The sequence below is a fragment of the Taudactylus pleione genome, unplaced genomic scaffold (genome assembly GCF_031769625.1).
Source record: "Taudactylus pleione unplaced genomic scaffold, aTauple2 ptg002844l, whole genome shotgun sequence".
Taxonomy (NCBI): Eukaryota; Metazoa; Chordata; class Amphibia; order Anura; family Myobatrachidae; genus Taudactylus; species Taudactylus pleione.
This window is the reverse complement of record NW_028287217.1, coordinates 36,565-50,749: the sequence shown is the minus strand read 5'-3', so window position 1 is coordinate 50,749 and position 14,185 is coordinate 36,565. Positions and strand designations below refer to the sequence as shown.

Genomic DNA, 14,185 nt, shown 5'->3' with positions numbered 1-14,185 from the left:
TAATTAGGCCATCCCCACTATCTCAGTGAGGGACTGGTTGTTCTGCTTTCTTTCTGGTGCGGTGGCTGAATGGTCCTCTTTGGCCTATTCTCTGTCTCAATTCCCTGAGACAGTTCCTAAAGCTACCTGGGCTCAGGAGGAAATCCCTATGCTCCATCATACGATGTTTGGAACCTGGGGACTTTATGGTATCATATACAGGACGCGTGCCTACGGGTACTTACAGAGACCTTTCCTCAGCATGGGCTGAGGTTTGCTGTATCACAGCAACACTTACAATTTTTCGGGCTCTGCCTGTTGGGACTGTCCTCAGCCCCACAGGGGTTTACCAGTGTTTTGGATTTTCTGACAGTTCTCCTGTTCAGTATATCCCAATGCTCCTGTACCTGGACGGCCTCCTGCTCTTAGCGGGATCACCGGGGTACTTTACAGCCAGGTCAGGATGACTGTGGCTTCAGGGTGCAGACGTTTAATCAACGGGGAAAAAGTCCTCCCTGCATCCCTCTCTGGGTATTCTTCATCTTGGATCCCTGCTGGATTCTCAGAATCTGAGAATTCTTCTGGCGTAAGACAGAATCTCCACTCTTCCATTAGGAGTACGTGGTTGTCTGCGCAGTCGACATATGTCTTTACACTCTGGGATGCATGGTGGAATGGGCTCAGTTCCATTCCAGACCTTTCCATAATTGGCTCATCTCCAGATGGAACGAGTTTTTTCTGTCGGATCACTGTTCAAACGATGATGCTCTCTCCGGAGGCAAGTCGGTCCCTGTCTGGGTGGCTATGGCCATCTCGTCCAGGGTATTCTTTGCTATGGACAGTGTCTGGTTCGCATCCTTTTTCAGTGCAGTTGGACGTCTGTCGATTCCACCCTGTCAATTAACTTACTCTGGCATAACTCTTGTTTCCCGGTGAACCTGAAAAGGTTCAGTCCGACAGGGTCAGGACAGTGGATTCCTTTTTAGCAACACTGTTCGTTGGGTGGCAATGACAGGTATGTCACATATTCGGACATAGTCCGAGGGTCTCCTCCCGACCATCTCTGCAGCGTTCATTTCAGGAGCTCTCCATTGGGAAGTGGGAGTCCTCAGCCGTTACGACGTGCATCCCGGGGACTAGTCTCTTCCCCAAGAGAGGTTTCATCTCCTGGTGAGCAGGGGGGGGCCCCCTGAGGTGACCCTCAGGGCCTTCTGACTTTATCACACTATGGTGTTACAGTTCAGCTCTGGGGATTCTGAAGCAACCTTCAGCGACTCTTTGTCGATGAAGTGGTCCTTTCACTTTGTGTACCTCTGTTCTCCGGTCTCCCTTCTTCCTCGAGGTCTTTGGAAGTGTTTCAATTGAGACGGAGATGCTTTCCTGCTGGTGGCTCCTGATTGCCCCAGATGTCAGGGGTACTTGGATTTTCGGAGTCTCTCCATCGATACTCCATTCCTGATGCTTCGCTGCCCGGACCTGTTGTCTCAGGGTCCTTGGTTTTGCCTTGGACCTGGGTCGTTTGTCTTTGACTGTGTCCCTACAGTGGTCTTACGGCTTCCCTGGCTTTGTCATCGTTGGAATGATTAGAGCACATGGATCAGCTTTTGCTGGGACCTACCACAAACTGTGGCAACCATAAATCTTATGGTATTGTACCTGTCGATACAATCCTCCGGTGTCCAGGATTTCCAGATATTCTGGCATTCCTTCCGGCTGGCTTGGGTTTCACACTTGGCCTGGTCTTCCTGACAGTGCGGATCTCTGCACTGTCAGTATGGTTAAGATATGGAATTGCTCCACTCTGGTATCCAGTTCATCCTTTGGAGTGTTTTCTGGATTATGCTTCCATTTGTCTTCCCTAGGGACTCCTTGGGAGTTAGTAGTGGTTCTTCGTTCCCTCCGGGGACAGTCAATGGAACCGCTGGTTGTGATAGCCATTACATGGTCTATTGCTTAGGCTCTCTCTTTCTCTCAGGGTGTTTATATCAACCAGGAGAGTGTCTGAATTGGGAGCGTTCTCATGTGGCTCCCTCTTCTGGAGGGCATCATGTCAGGGTGTGAGTTGCTCTCGCCCTGTGTTTCTTCTTAGTGGTTTTCAGGTTCCATATTATTCTGGAACTTATGGTACGGCCATTCTGTCCTCAGTCCTCTCGGCTGGTGTGGCCTCATTGACTGTGGTCCGGCCTCTTTGGATTTATGTGATCCGTTCAGGTTCCTTACGGAAATCGGACTCCTTATTGGTGGTCTGAGATTTCTGGTTTTCACAGGAAAGGATGGCCGGCCTATAACCAAATGTTGGTGGATGGCCTCGTAGGTCTTCCTCAGGGGCCTACCCATGGGTAGGCCTTTCTGTTGTTGATGCTTGTTTTTCTCGGGCCATGTAACCCTCGTGGGCGGCTCGCTGTGGCGCCTCGGCTGTTTTGCCTTACTAGGTGGCCACGTGGTCTTCTGTCCACACCTTTTTAAGGTTCTAGGCATTGGTTTCCTTTGCCTCTCAGGATGCTTCCTTTTTGGCGACGGATTCTCCTCTCAGCACAGGAGCGTCCCCACCCTTGGTTGAACTGCTTTGGGACATCCACAAGGTCAACCCTGTGGACCCCCTATGGACCCTGAAGTAGAAAACAAGAGATATGGTAAGAACTTACCTTTGTTATCTCTGTTTCTACGAAGTCCATAGGGTCCACAGGGCGCCCGCCCTGACGCACCTGGCTTCATATGGGCTGTGTGGCTGGTCACCGGTTTTCCGTCTCCCATTTCTGTGAGTATGGTTATTGAGTGTTCCAGTTTTCTCTCTCTTTTTCTCTCCTCCTCCGGCCTTTGGCTACTTACAAACTGAGGTGCCTCTGGCTTGGGGGTGGGGTTATAGGGAGAGTGGACCCAGTGCATCCTGGGAGCTAAAAGCTTTAACTGCGTGGTGCCCGGATTTGGTTCCCAACCTATACCCCAAGGTCAACCCTGTGGACCCTATGGACTTCGTAGAAACAGAGATAACAAAGGTAAGTTCTTACCATATCTCTTGTTATCTATGACTGTACCCATTTGGTGCTGAATATAGGTTTAGCTGCATGTACAGCTCCTTAGTACATAACACTACAATAAGTGTGGTCTCCAATACACTGTATAGCCTGTGCGATGCGACTGCTGCACGTGGACTGAGGCCTGTGTCATGGCGGTCACATTGGGTAATAACCCTGCGAGCTGCATTGCATGTGATGGACGTACAGACCTCCATGCAGGACGTGGGGAATGGGATCTGGGTCCCAGCTGGCTGTATCCAGTAGTAATAAGAATTAGGAACATTTACATTCCGTAATCTGCTCACAATTGCCCCCCCCCCCCCTTCCCAATGCCCCCATCGGATCATTAAGTGCCCTCAATGGGATCCATCAAGAGAGCAGTTGTGATCTGTTGGGGTGTTTCCCCCATTTAATATGAACATTACATTTGTTGCCGTTTTTTTTCAGATTATCTTGACCAGGTCAGGTGACAATAATTTATATATAAACTCCTGTATATTATATCCCTGCTGTACGGGTATTAGAAGTCACCATAGACTAGTGCCTTTATATGGTCAGGAGACGTCATTGACTTGTAATAACCTTAGAAGTACATTATACATTGCCGCGTGTAACCATCTCGCCCGTCAGTGCTGGACGCTCTTGTGATGCTTGTTGTTCTTCTCTCCTCCACAGCACCCGCAAATCCAGAAAAAGTCGCAGTATATCAAGTATCTGTGCTGCGACGATGTCAGGACATTACACCAGTGGGTTAATGGAATCAGGATAGCTAAGGTAAATCTGCGTGACGTTCTCTCTCTAGTCTGCGCACATTCGCATCTTACACGAGGGCAAGGATCGGAGTGTCTCGCACTCTGTGTATGTACGGCTGGTGGCTGAGACCATGGCAGGAATGGGGCTCAGCCTCCTACAGAAAAGATCCTGCACAGCGCAGATAAAAAGCCGGATGTACTGAAGATCTGTCCCCAACCTTCGCCATTTGTCATTAAGCCCCAAAACGTCTGTCCTGCAATCTCTGTGCCAGGCTGCCCAGGTTTCTGTGTGTTCTCTGTTCATGTTTGGTCCAGACCTTGAATTGTGTATGTATGACCTTTATGTGTTTTATGTATGACTGGTCGCATTGCCTGCTACTGTGTCCTGTGTTGTTCCGCTATCATCTACATGTTCTCAGCGAATTACAGGGAGCGAATCATTGCCTCCTGCGTGCCGCTGCCCTTACCTGTGATTTCTGTGGGTGTCAGTCACTTTCCTCTGATGTACGGGTACAAACAGACGTAACTGGTAGCACCTTGCTAAATGGGATGTACCCAGCATACAGACGGCCAGGGCTTCCCCACAGCCGTCTCCTGTGTGTTCATTAAGCAGATAATGTCCCAGCATGGTCAGGCTCAGACTTACAGATGGCAGGCTATACTCCAGGCTAGCGTGGCTGCGATGCGGAGAGAGGGCGGGCGCTAGGGTGCTCTTGGCTGGAGCTTTGGTGATTAGCGCAACTTTCTTCCATTTCCCGCGCAACAGCGTCTAACCCGATGAAAGGCAACACAGATGCGTAACTCCACGGCCAGTGTGTCAGGAGCCCCGCACGGAAAGGAATAATCCATCATCGCTCGCCATGCACTACTAATCTGTGTCTGATTCCCAGCTGTGGGGGGTTCTGCTGGTTCCATGATACGATGGGGCACGTTAAGGAAAGAATAACGCTAATGACTGACCATCTTCACCCCCACCTGGCCGCATTTCTTTCATGTCTTCCCTGCTGGCAATACTGAGACTACAATATGCCCAATGCAGCCTTGACCACCACCCACCTGGAGCCCCCGTGTTAGGCCTTGGAGCCCCCGTGTTAGGCCAAGCATTAGTAGAGTTGGTTACACGGCGTATACATTCGCCACTGGCCGCTGGTTATTGTGTGACTCTTTCTATGTATTATAAATGATTTAATGACATCGCCTTGTGCCCTTACAGTACGGGAAGCAGCTCTACACCAACTACCAGGAGGCGCTGAAGAGGACAGAAGCCGCGTATGACTGGACGTCTTTATCTAGTTCCAGCATGAAATCCGGTTCCAGCTCTTCTAGTTTACCAGGTAAATTTGAAGTCTTCTAGCTAACGTCATCTTTGTTCCTTTTTTTTTATCCATCAGGAGCCTCTTACCCTGGAACATTCATTACACAACCTGGTAATAGTAATAATGGTTCTGGTGTAATCTGGGCCGGCATTACAATTCTTCTGGCCTCCTGCAACCTGAAAAATACGCCCCACATTGCCCCCTCCCAAGTGTAAGGACCAGTATGTCAGACACGGAAACCTGTTACACAAAGTACAGTCCAGTCTTATGGCAGCACAGATCAGTCTTATGGCAGCACAGATCAGTCTTATGGCAGCACAGATCAGTCTTATGGCAGCACAGATCAGTCTGCTCCCAGCTTCCATTTCCCTTCTCTGTTCTTCTCCTGGTCAATCTCCTGCCGGAAGCTCCATTTTTCCTTCCTTCTGTCTCTCAAATCCACCACTTAGATGTATGTTACAGAATAGTAACAGGTGGCTCTGGGCCTGAGAGTGGTGAACAGAAGGGGGCAGCGTTGCTGACTGTAATAGATAGTGCAGGGTAAAAACCAAGAGGGTGTGGGGCCCTGCTCATGAGAGTTTGATGTCTATAGGGGAGGGGCAGACAGACAGGGGTGACACAGAGGGGAGAGACAGTGAGTGAGGATCATAGAGCAGTGGGTTAGGATGAGAGCTTACACTATAGGGGAGGGGCAGACAGACAGGGGTGACACAGAGGGGAGAGACAGTGAGTGAGGAGCATAGAGAGGTGGGTTAGGATGAGAGGTTACACTATAGGGGAGGGACAGACAGACAGGGGTGACACAGAGGGGAGAGACAGTGAGTGAGGAGCATAGAGCACTGGGTTAGGATGAGAGATTACACTATAGGGGAGGGGCAGACAGACAGGGGTGACACAGAGGGGAGAGACAGTGAGTGAGGAGCATAGAGAGGTGGGTTAGGATGAGAGGTTACACTATAGGGGAGGGACAGACAGACAGGGGTGACACAGAGGGGAGAGACAGTGAGTGAGGAGCATAGAGCAGTGGGTTAGGATGAGAGGTTAAACTCTATAGGGGAGGGGCAGACAGACAGGGGTGACACAGAGGAGAGACAGTGAGTGAGGAGCATAGAGCGGTTGGTTAGGATGAGAGCTTACACTCTATAGGGGCGGGGCAGACAGACAGGGGTGACAGAGGGGAGAGACAGTGAGTGAGGAGCATAGAGCGGTGGGTTAGGATAAGAGATTACACTATAGGGGAGGGGCAGACAGACAGGGGTGACACAGAGGGCAGAGACAGTGAGTGAGGAGCATAGAGAGGTGGGTTAGGATGAGAGGTTACACTATAGGGGAGGGGCAGACAGACAGCGGTGACACAGAGGGGAGAGACAGTGAGTGAGGAGCATAGAGCACTGGGTTAGGATGAGAGATTACACTATAGGGGAGGGGCAGACAGACAGGGGTGACACAGAGGGGAGAGACAGTGAGTGAGTAGCATAGAGCGGTGGGTTAGGATGAGAGGTTACACTATAGGAGAGGGAGGGAGAGACCAATGGGGGTGACACAGAGGGGAGAGACAGTGAGCAAGGGAGCATAGAGTGCTGGGTTAGGAAGAGAGCTTACACTCTATAGGGGAGGAGCAGACAGACAGGTGACGCAGAGGGGAGAGACAGTGAGTGAGGAGCATAGAGCACTGGGTTAGGATGAGAGGTTAAACTCTATAGGGGAGGGGCAGACAGACGGGTGACGCAGAGGGGAGAGACAGTGAGTGAGGAGCATAGAGCACTGGGTTAGGATGAGAGGTTAAACTCTATAGGGGAGGGGCAGACAGACAGGGGTGACACAGAGGAGAGACAGTGAGTGAGGAGCATAGAGCGGTGGGTTAGGATGAGAGGTTAAACTCTATAGGGGAGGGGCAGACAGACAGGGGTGACACAGAGGAGAGACAGTGAGTGAGGAGCATAGAGCGGTTGGTTAGGATGAGAGGTTACACTATAGGGGAGGGACAGACAGACAGGGGTGACACAGAGGGGAGAGACAGTGAGTGAGTAGCATAGAGCGGTGGGTTAGGATGAGAGGTTACACTATAGGAGAGGGAGGGAGAGACCGATGGGGGTGACACAGAGGGGAGAGACAGTGAGCAAGGGAGCATAGAGTGCTGGGTTAGGAAGAGAGCTTACACTCTATAGGGGAGGAGCAGACAGACGGGTGACGCAGAGGGGAGAGACAGTGAGTGAGGAGCATAGAGTGCTGGGTTAGGATGAGAGCTTACACTCTATAGGGGAGGAGTAGACAGACAGGGGTGACACAGAGGGGAGAGACAGTGAGTTAGGATCATAGAGAGGTGGGTTAGGATGAGAGGTTACACTATAGGGGAGGGACAGACAGACAGGGGTGACACAGAGGGGAGAGACAGTGAGTGAGGAGCATAGAGCGGTGGGTTAGGAAGAGAGCTTAGAGCATTAATAAAGAAGTTGACATTGACAGAGTGAAGCTTTGGAAAGAGGCAGAGTGTCTGATAGAGAGGTTTGGGACAGCACGGAGGAGGTGACTGTATATTGCCGACTCCCAAAACATTTCCTTGTGAATGTAAACTACATGTCTGTATAATGATCGCCATGACTGTAAATGATTGGTGTCCCGGTGATTGCCGTTATAGTAACGTTACAGCTCGGTCAGCAGGGAGTAGACGTCTCAGTATCTGAGTGTCTCTGTGTCTCTGTGTCTCAGTATCTGAGTGTCTCTGTGTCTCAGTGTCTCAGTGTCTGTGTTCTTTATACAGAATCCCAGTCGAACCAATCAGACAGCGGACTCTCTGACTCGCTGACCAGCTGCCACGTGCGTTCCCAGAGCATCGTCAGCTCCATCTTCTCGGAAGCCTGGAAACGAGGGACCCAGCTGGAGGAGTCCAGCAAGGTAGCAGCACCTGCAGATAATGTACAGCCGCAGTAACATGGCCGCTGGTCCTCCTACGTCTCATTTCCCATTCATAATGTAACCCATGCATAGCGCCCGTTACCTCTCCATACCCTCACCCCCATTGTTATATCGCCATGTGGCCGCCCGCGGGTAAGTTCCTCATGTTTTGCTAATTATCCCTCTGTAACAATAAAACAAACATATTTCATGACTTAATCTAAATAACAAATTGCCATAATTAAAGTATGAATAAATGACCAGCATGGGACGCGCATTGAATGAAGTCGCCTATATACACGTTTGCATCATGTCGCTGTTCTGACGCTACGCATTTTGTTTCACTGCTCCTGTTTCTCCTGTCGCCTCGTTGTCCCAGGTTCCAAATGTGAAGCCCACGTCTGCTAAGGCCATGAAGCCCCCAGGGATTTGTACAGGGCAGTGCTAAGGTCAGGGGTCGTCTGATGTCCTTACCTGGAACCCCCCAGACTAACTCTCTAAGAATCCTTAATCCTTTCCTGAAAAGATGAACAAATCTTAACACACGTTCCCGCTCCCCCGGCTTCTGGTTATAACTCTTTTCTTGCCCAACATTAATTCTGTTCCTTTCTAAAAGTGGTCACGTATGTGGCAGCCCCCATGGCGTGTTTCCTTTCTAAAAGTGGTCACGTATGTGGCAGCCTCCATGGCGTGTTTCCTTTCTAAAAGTGGTCACGTATGTGGCAGCCTCCATGGCGTGTTTCCTTTCTAAAACTGGTCACGTATGTGGCAGCCTCCATGGCATGTTTCCTTTCTAAAACTGGTCACGTATGTGGCAGCCTCCACAGCGTGTTTGGCCTCATGAGGCCAAACTGACCTGAAATTGAAGCTTATGTGAAGATTAATGATAATAATTGTAATTCAAATCCATCTGGATTTCAGTTTTTCTGGGCTGATATTGTGTCTGCCAGTGACCGCAATCGCCATTCCTATGCCGTTCGTGTGATGTCCGCAATAGCCAGCGCGTCCTGATCTTCAGATGCAGGAACATATAAAGTGCAGTATATCGCGCACAACGTGTCATTCCCGATTGGTTCCCTATAGTTATACCATGCGCTCAGTTAGCACCGCGAGGAATAGATTATCGCCGATGTATATTTTATAGAAGTGAAATCCATTAAATAAATGACATCACAAACTGCAAATAACGGGACAGGTTCTGAGTCGGGAGCCAAGCAAAAAAAAAAACCACAAAAAGAGTCGGTAACTTTGCACCTGGACAAACCATACTACACCCCGAGGGGGGGAAGGGGGGAGGTACAGAGAGAGTCAGACTTGGGAGGGGGTGACCAGACTTGGATCTAGTAAGAATCCCGCTGTGCAGCATCTGTGGGCTACATGCAGAAGCAGCCAGTATTTACCCTCCATGCACACATAATACATGTATGAACCCCCCCCCCCGCATTGCACCACGGTTTGTCCTAGTAGCAGCCCCGATATACTGGGTGTAGAGAGAACGTTGGTTCACACTGGGACACAAATGGCTGCTGCTCTTTTTCTTGCAACTGGCCAATAGACTGCTGCATATTTTCCAGGGTGCGGGTCTTAGCGCGGGAACGGACGCTGTGTCTGCTTACCTTGCTTCTTGTCGCCATCCTGTCATCGCTGCTTTACGTGTAACGTTGTCTGTGTGTAACGTACTGATGACACATTTCCACCTCCTGCATCTCTTCACTCACCAAATCATCTTCCTGCAGATTCTGCTCCAGCGCTAGATGTTGGTACTCTCACTCCTGTGTTGCCCATGGTTACTGCATTGTCTCTATCTCTTCCTCCCTCCGCTGAGACCAGTTGTTATATTGTGACGTCCACGTGTGGTCTTTATCTAACCGCTGTCCACTTCTATTCATGTCTGTTTTTTATTGTTGTTCTAGGCTCGGATTGAGACCTTAACTCGTCCCTTAACTTCACTGACCCCTCAATCACAGGTGCAGATCAGAGCGGTCTCTCCACATGCTGCACCTCAGTCTTCACCACTTACCCCTCCTCCCCCTCTGCCCCCACCTCCACCACCTCCCCCCCCGCCTCCTCCTCTTCCCACTCAATCCAAGTCCACCCCAATTCTGTTTGCTAAGTACAGCACCATCACCAGGTTGCAGAATGCTGCCCAGTACCCTGGACCACACTTCAAGGCACCGTCAGCAAGCCAAGCGACTCAGCACGCCTCGCTAGGTGCGAAACCTCAAATGGTTGTGACCCCAAATGGAGCTATTCCACCTCCGCCACCACCTCCCCCTCCTCCACCACCACCTCCAGGCTCGGCCATGGCAATGCTGAAACCTAACCCGTGTACTCCATCCATGCCTCAGTTTACTCCGCCACCTCCTGCTTTCAAGATTAATCAAGTCCCCCAGACTAACATTGTTCAGGCAGCTCAGCCTCCTCCACCTCCACCATTGCCCCCACCTCCACCCCCGCCACCCCCACCACCACCTCCATTCCAAGCGCCAAACAAACAGTTTGTATTTGGTGGTAAAGTGACAGCTCCTGTTTCTGTTCCACCAACAACTGTAGCTTTGGGACCTCCTACAGCACCCAAAAAGCAGTTAAACTTCACCCCCTCCCTTACTCAACAACCCCCATTGGTCCCGACAGGTCCAACACCACCTCCAACATTACCAAAACAGCAAAGTTTTTCTACCAAGCCTCTTTCCTCCCCTCAGTCTCCCATGCCCTCAGTGAAGCAGATTGCTAGTCAGTTCCCACCTCCACCTCAACCAGATGCTCCCAAACCAGCAACCCCAAGCACGGCTCCCCAGTCTCCCCCAGCAGTGAAAGCAAAACCAAAATGGCAGCCGTTTTCTGTCCCATCACCTGAATTTCCTCCTCCGCCCCCTGAGAGTAGCTTAGCACTACTTCCCCCACCACCCCCTCCACCACCACCCCCACCTCCATCAACATCCCCCGTGCCACCACCTTCTCCAACTCCAGACAAAACTGTTTCCCCTGTTAAAAAAGCAAGCAAGACCTCAAGCCCAGGAGGCAAAAAACCTCCACCTACTCCGCAACGCAACTCAAGTATTAAATCCAACAGCTCTGCGGAGTACCATGAGTCCAAGAAGTCCTCTGTCGACAGCCTTGTCTCCAAGTTTGCTGAACCTCCTGCATCTCCATCTAAGGAGTCAATACCCCCACCAACAGCCCCACCAAAGCCTGTCAAACTTAACCTTTCAGGGGTAAACTTGCCCATGGTTTTTCAGCAAGGGAACCACTCTGCCCAGATGATGCTTTCAGCAAAAGAGCCCACCACAGAATTCCCGTCTCCACCGTATGATCCGGAATCTGATTTCCCACCTCCTCCAGCAGATCTTGAGCTTTTGCCCCCTCCACCTCCACCTGCAGATGGGCTGTCAGTTTCGTTTTCTGGGAATACATCTCCAAAAGTGGCTGTAGTGAACCCGCAGCCTCAGACATGGTCAAAATCATCTGTAAAGAAAGCTCCGCCACCTACTAGGCCGAAACGGAATGATAGCATGAAGCTAATGCAAGCTGAAATGACAGAGCCTCCTCCCACCAGTCCCCAAGCACCGACGTCGCCTAAGCCGGGCCTCAGTGTGCAGCCTGGGTTCCTCGCTGACCTAAACAAGACTCTGCAGCGGAAGTCTATTACCCGACACAGTTCTCTGTCATCCGCCCGTTTATCTAGGCCGGAACCCACTACTACAATGGATGACATGGTACTGCCTCCACCACCACCGGAACTATTAGGTGATCATCAAAAAGCAAATTGCTATGGAGGGAGCCATTTATCAGGCTATGCAACATTACGAAGGGGACCCCCTCCAGCCCCACCTAAAAGAGACCAGAACACCAAACTTTCTGGAGACTGGTAACCCATGTCATAAACTTATTTTTTGACTAGTTTAACACTTGACTGACTAATGTACTATGAATTTAGGAGCCTTGTATCATAACGCCCATTGAAGCCAATGTCGCATCGGGAGAAGGGTCATTGCGCACTTTGTTAAGCAGAAGCATTTTCTGGTGATCCAAAGCTCGTCCCCAGTATGTGCAGGACCAAAACAGAATCATATCCTACATATAAGAAACCTTTTTGTAGCGTATGTTGGTGTGCAGTGTGTTTCTGCATGTATTCCTACAATAGGCAAATCATTCTGTCATTATAGCAGCTGTACAATAAAATCTGACAAGAAGGTTTTATGTCTGTTTCCAGTGTACAACTGCGCAAAGTGTACGAAGACGCGATACTCGGTGCGGTGGATTTTCCAACTCCGTATTTTGTTCTATTTATCAGCTTGTAACCCCCGGGGGACAGTAAGTAAGTCATGTACTGAGGTCTGCCTTAGAGAGAGGGCGATATTGTCATCTGTGTGTTGTGTTATTGCATCAATCTGCACCGAATGTTTCCCAGATCCCAGCAACGCCTACTGTAACTAACGGCAACCGGTGCCTGCAAACATCTAACCAGAACTTATAGGGGAGCGATAGCAAAGATCCTGGGTCTAATTCATTGTGTAAGGACCAGCTTGTGTGTAACATCCTGATGGGTAATGTTGTGTTCTCTATCTATGGGCATATACAGAGGAATAGCAACAGCAGCCTCTTTACTAGCTGAGATCTTGTTTTTATAGTCTTGGACCCATCGCTTCCATGAAAATCTTCCATTGTGATCTGAGTGCAGACGATGTTCCAATGTTTAATATACAAAAGTAGTAACCGATAGCCTGGATGGGCGACGTAGACACGATAACATATTTCTTTAGCCCGACCTGCGCCTAAGTTACTGCTGTATTTGTTATTATTGGACAGAGGTTTTGAGCGGAACTCCAGAGCTAGGTTCTCTCCCGATGTCTGCGAGAGCAGGGTCTTGGTTCAGGTATGTGACGGGAAATATTGCCGCTCTATGCCGCGTCTATTATGTAATTGTACTGGGGGGCGGCATTCCAGGAGATCCAGGCTCTGTAATGGCAGACGATGATGTCATAGCTCCTGCGCCGTGCCCCCTCCCCTGAGCAGAACGGATGACGTGTAACTTGCTGTCCAATGCTTATTAGAAGGAAGCTGTATAAAGGCCGCATGTCAGGCGTGTTACAGTATGTCGTCCAGCGCACCAATGGTTTATAGCAATGATTACATACGTGATTTACGCTTTGTCCTACGAATGTCTCTGTAATTATGTGAGTTACCAAATGATGAGTCCTTATATCACTAGCCGGGAAGGGTCAATATGGCCGCCGTATCCTGTATCCCATCCTTCTATTTAATGCCTGGAGTACTATAATATAGACGATAGAGACGCTGTGCTAATACTATAGACGTCCTCGTCTCATCTACACATGAAACTACTTAATATATACAGAAATGTATTTACAGCAGTTTCAGTAAAGAAGCATTGTCCTAGGACGGTTTTTATAATTTGATATTTCATTAAAAAGTCATCGAATTGATACAGTCGGGTTCATCTTTATGTAAATTGTAACTACTTTTTATTTAAATACCAATAGATGTAGTTAGAGAATGTTCTGGCTGAATGTGCGACTACATAGGCGCACTATTGAGTATCGCTATATTCCGCCTGTATAGGAGCGGGCCTTTGTGGTGCGTAAAGTATGTTAAAGATTCCAGACGCTGGTAGGAAATAGATTTGGCGCGATTTCGCTGGCGGTAAGAAGGCGAGTGTGAACGGTCTCCTGTACGTTGTTACCGCGATGAGCTGACCGATACTTCATTCATGATAAAGCTGCCTGTGATTAGCGCTTCCGCCCTGGAACAGCCCAATTTAATATCTACAGTGAAAAACACCGGAAACGTTTTGTATGTACGATATTCCCGAATGATAATCATCACTTATTCATTAGTCCATCGTATAACTATAACCACGGGGGTTGGACAGCCCAAGGTTCACTAAGCGGAAGTTGTGCGTCATTTTACCACGATGAAAGTGCAGAGACCAAATAAATGATTAGTACCGCGATGAGCATCACCCCTGAAAACACAATTTATCATTTGGGGATGTTGTACCCTCTTCCCGGCACAATGCTCATCAAAAGACTTATAATGTAATTGGTTTTGGCACTTTAGCCGCAGTAAAACAATGGGCGCGGCAACTCGGGTGCAATTCAATCTCCCTCCACAGAACGAACATCAAAAACCCCTCAGTGTTATAGTGATCACTCTAGCACCCTGCACCTGTCACACCCCGTGCAGTTCCTCTTTCCTGCCTGGG

General features: G+C 49.6%; 1 protein-coding gene across 1 annotated transcript in view; it reads left to right on the top strand.

Moving 5' to 3' along the window:
* Positions 1-12,152, top strand: part of LOC148431115 (ras-associated and pleckstrin homology domains-containing protein 1-like) — a 51,272-nt gene extending 39,120 nt beyond the window's left edge. The window contains exons 8-11 of the mRNA XM_088466328.1: positions 3,672-3,770; positions 4,962-5,082; positions 7,826-7,959; positions 9,873-12,152. Of these exons, the coding sequence (XP_088322454.1) occupies positions 3,672-3,770; positions 4,962-5,082; positions 7,826-7,959; positions 9,873-11,831 (2,313 nt within the window). The 3' untranslated portion in view covers positions 11,832-12,152. The remainder of the gene's footprint in view (positions 1-3,671; positions 3,771-4,961; positions 5,083-7,825; positions 7,960-9,872) is intronic.
* Positions 12,153-14,185: the final 2,033 nt, after the last annotated feature.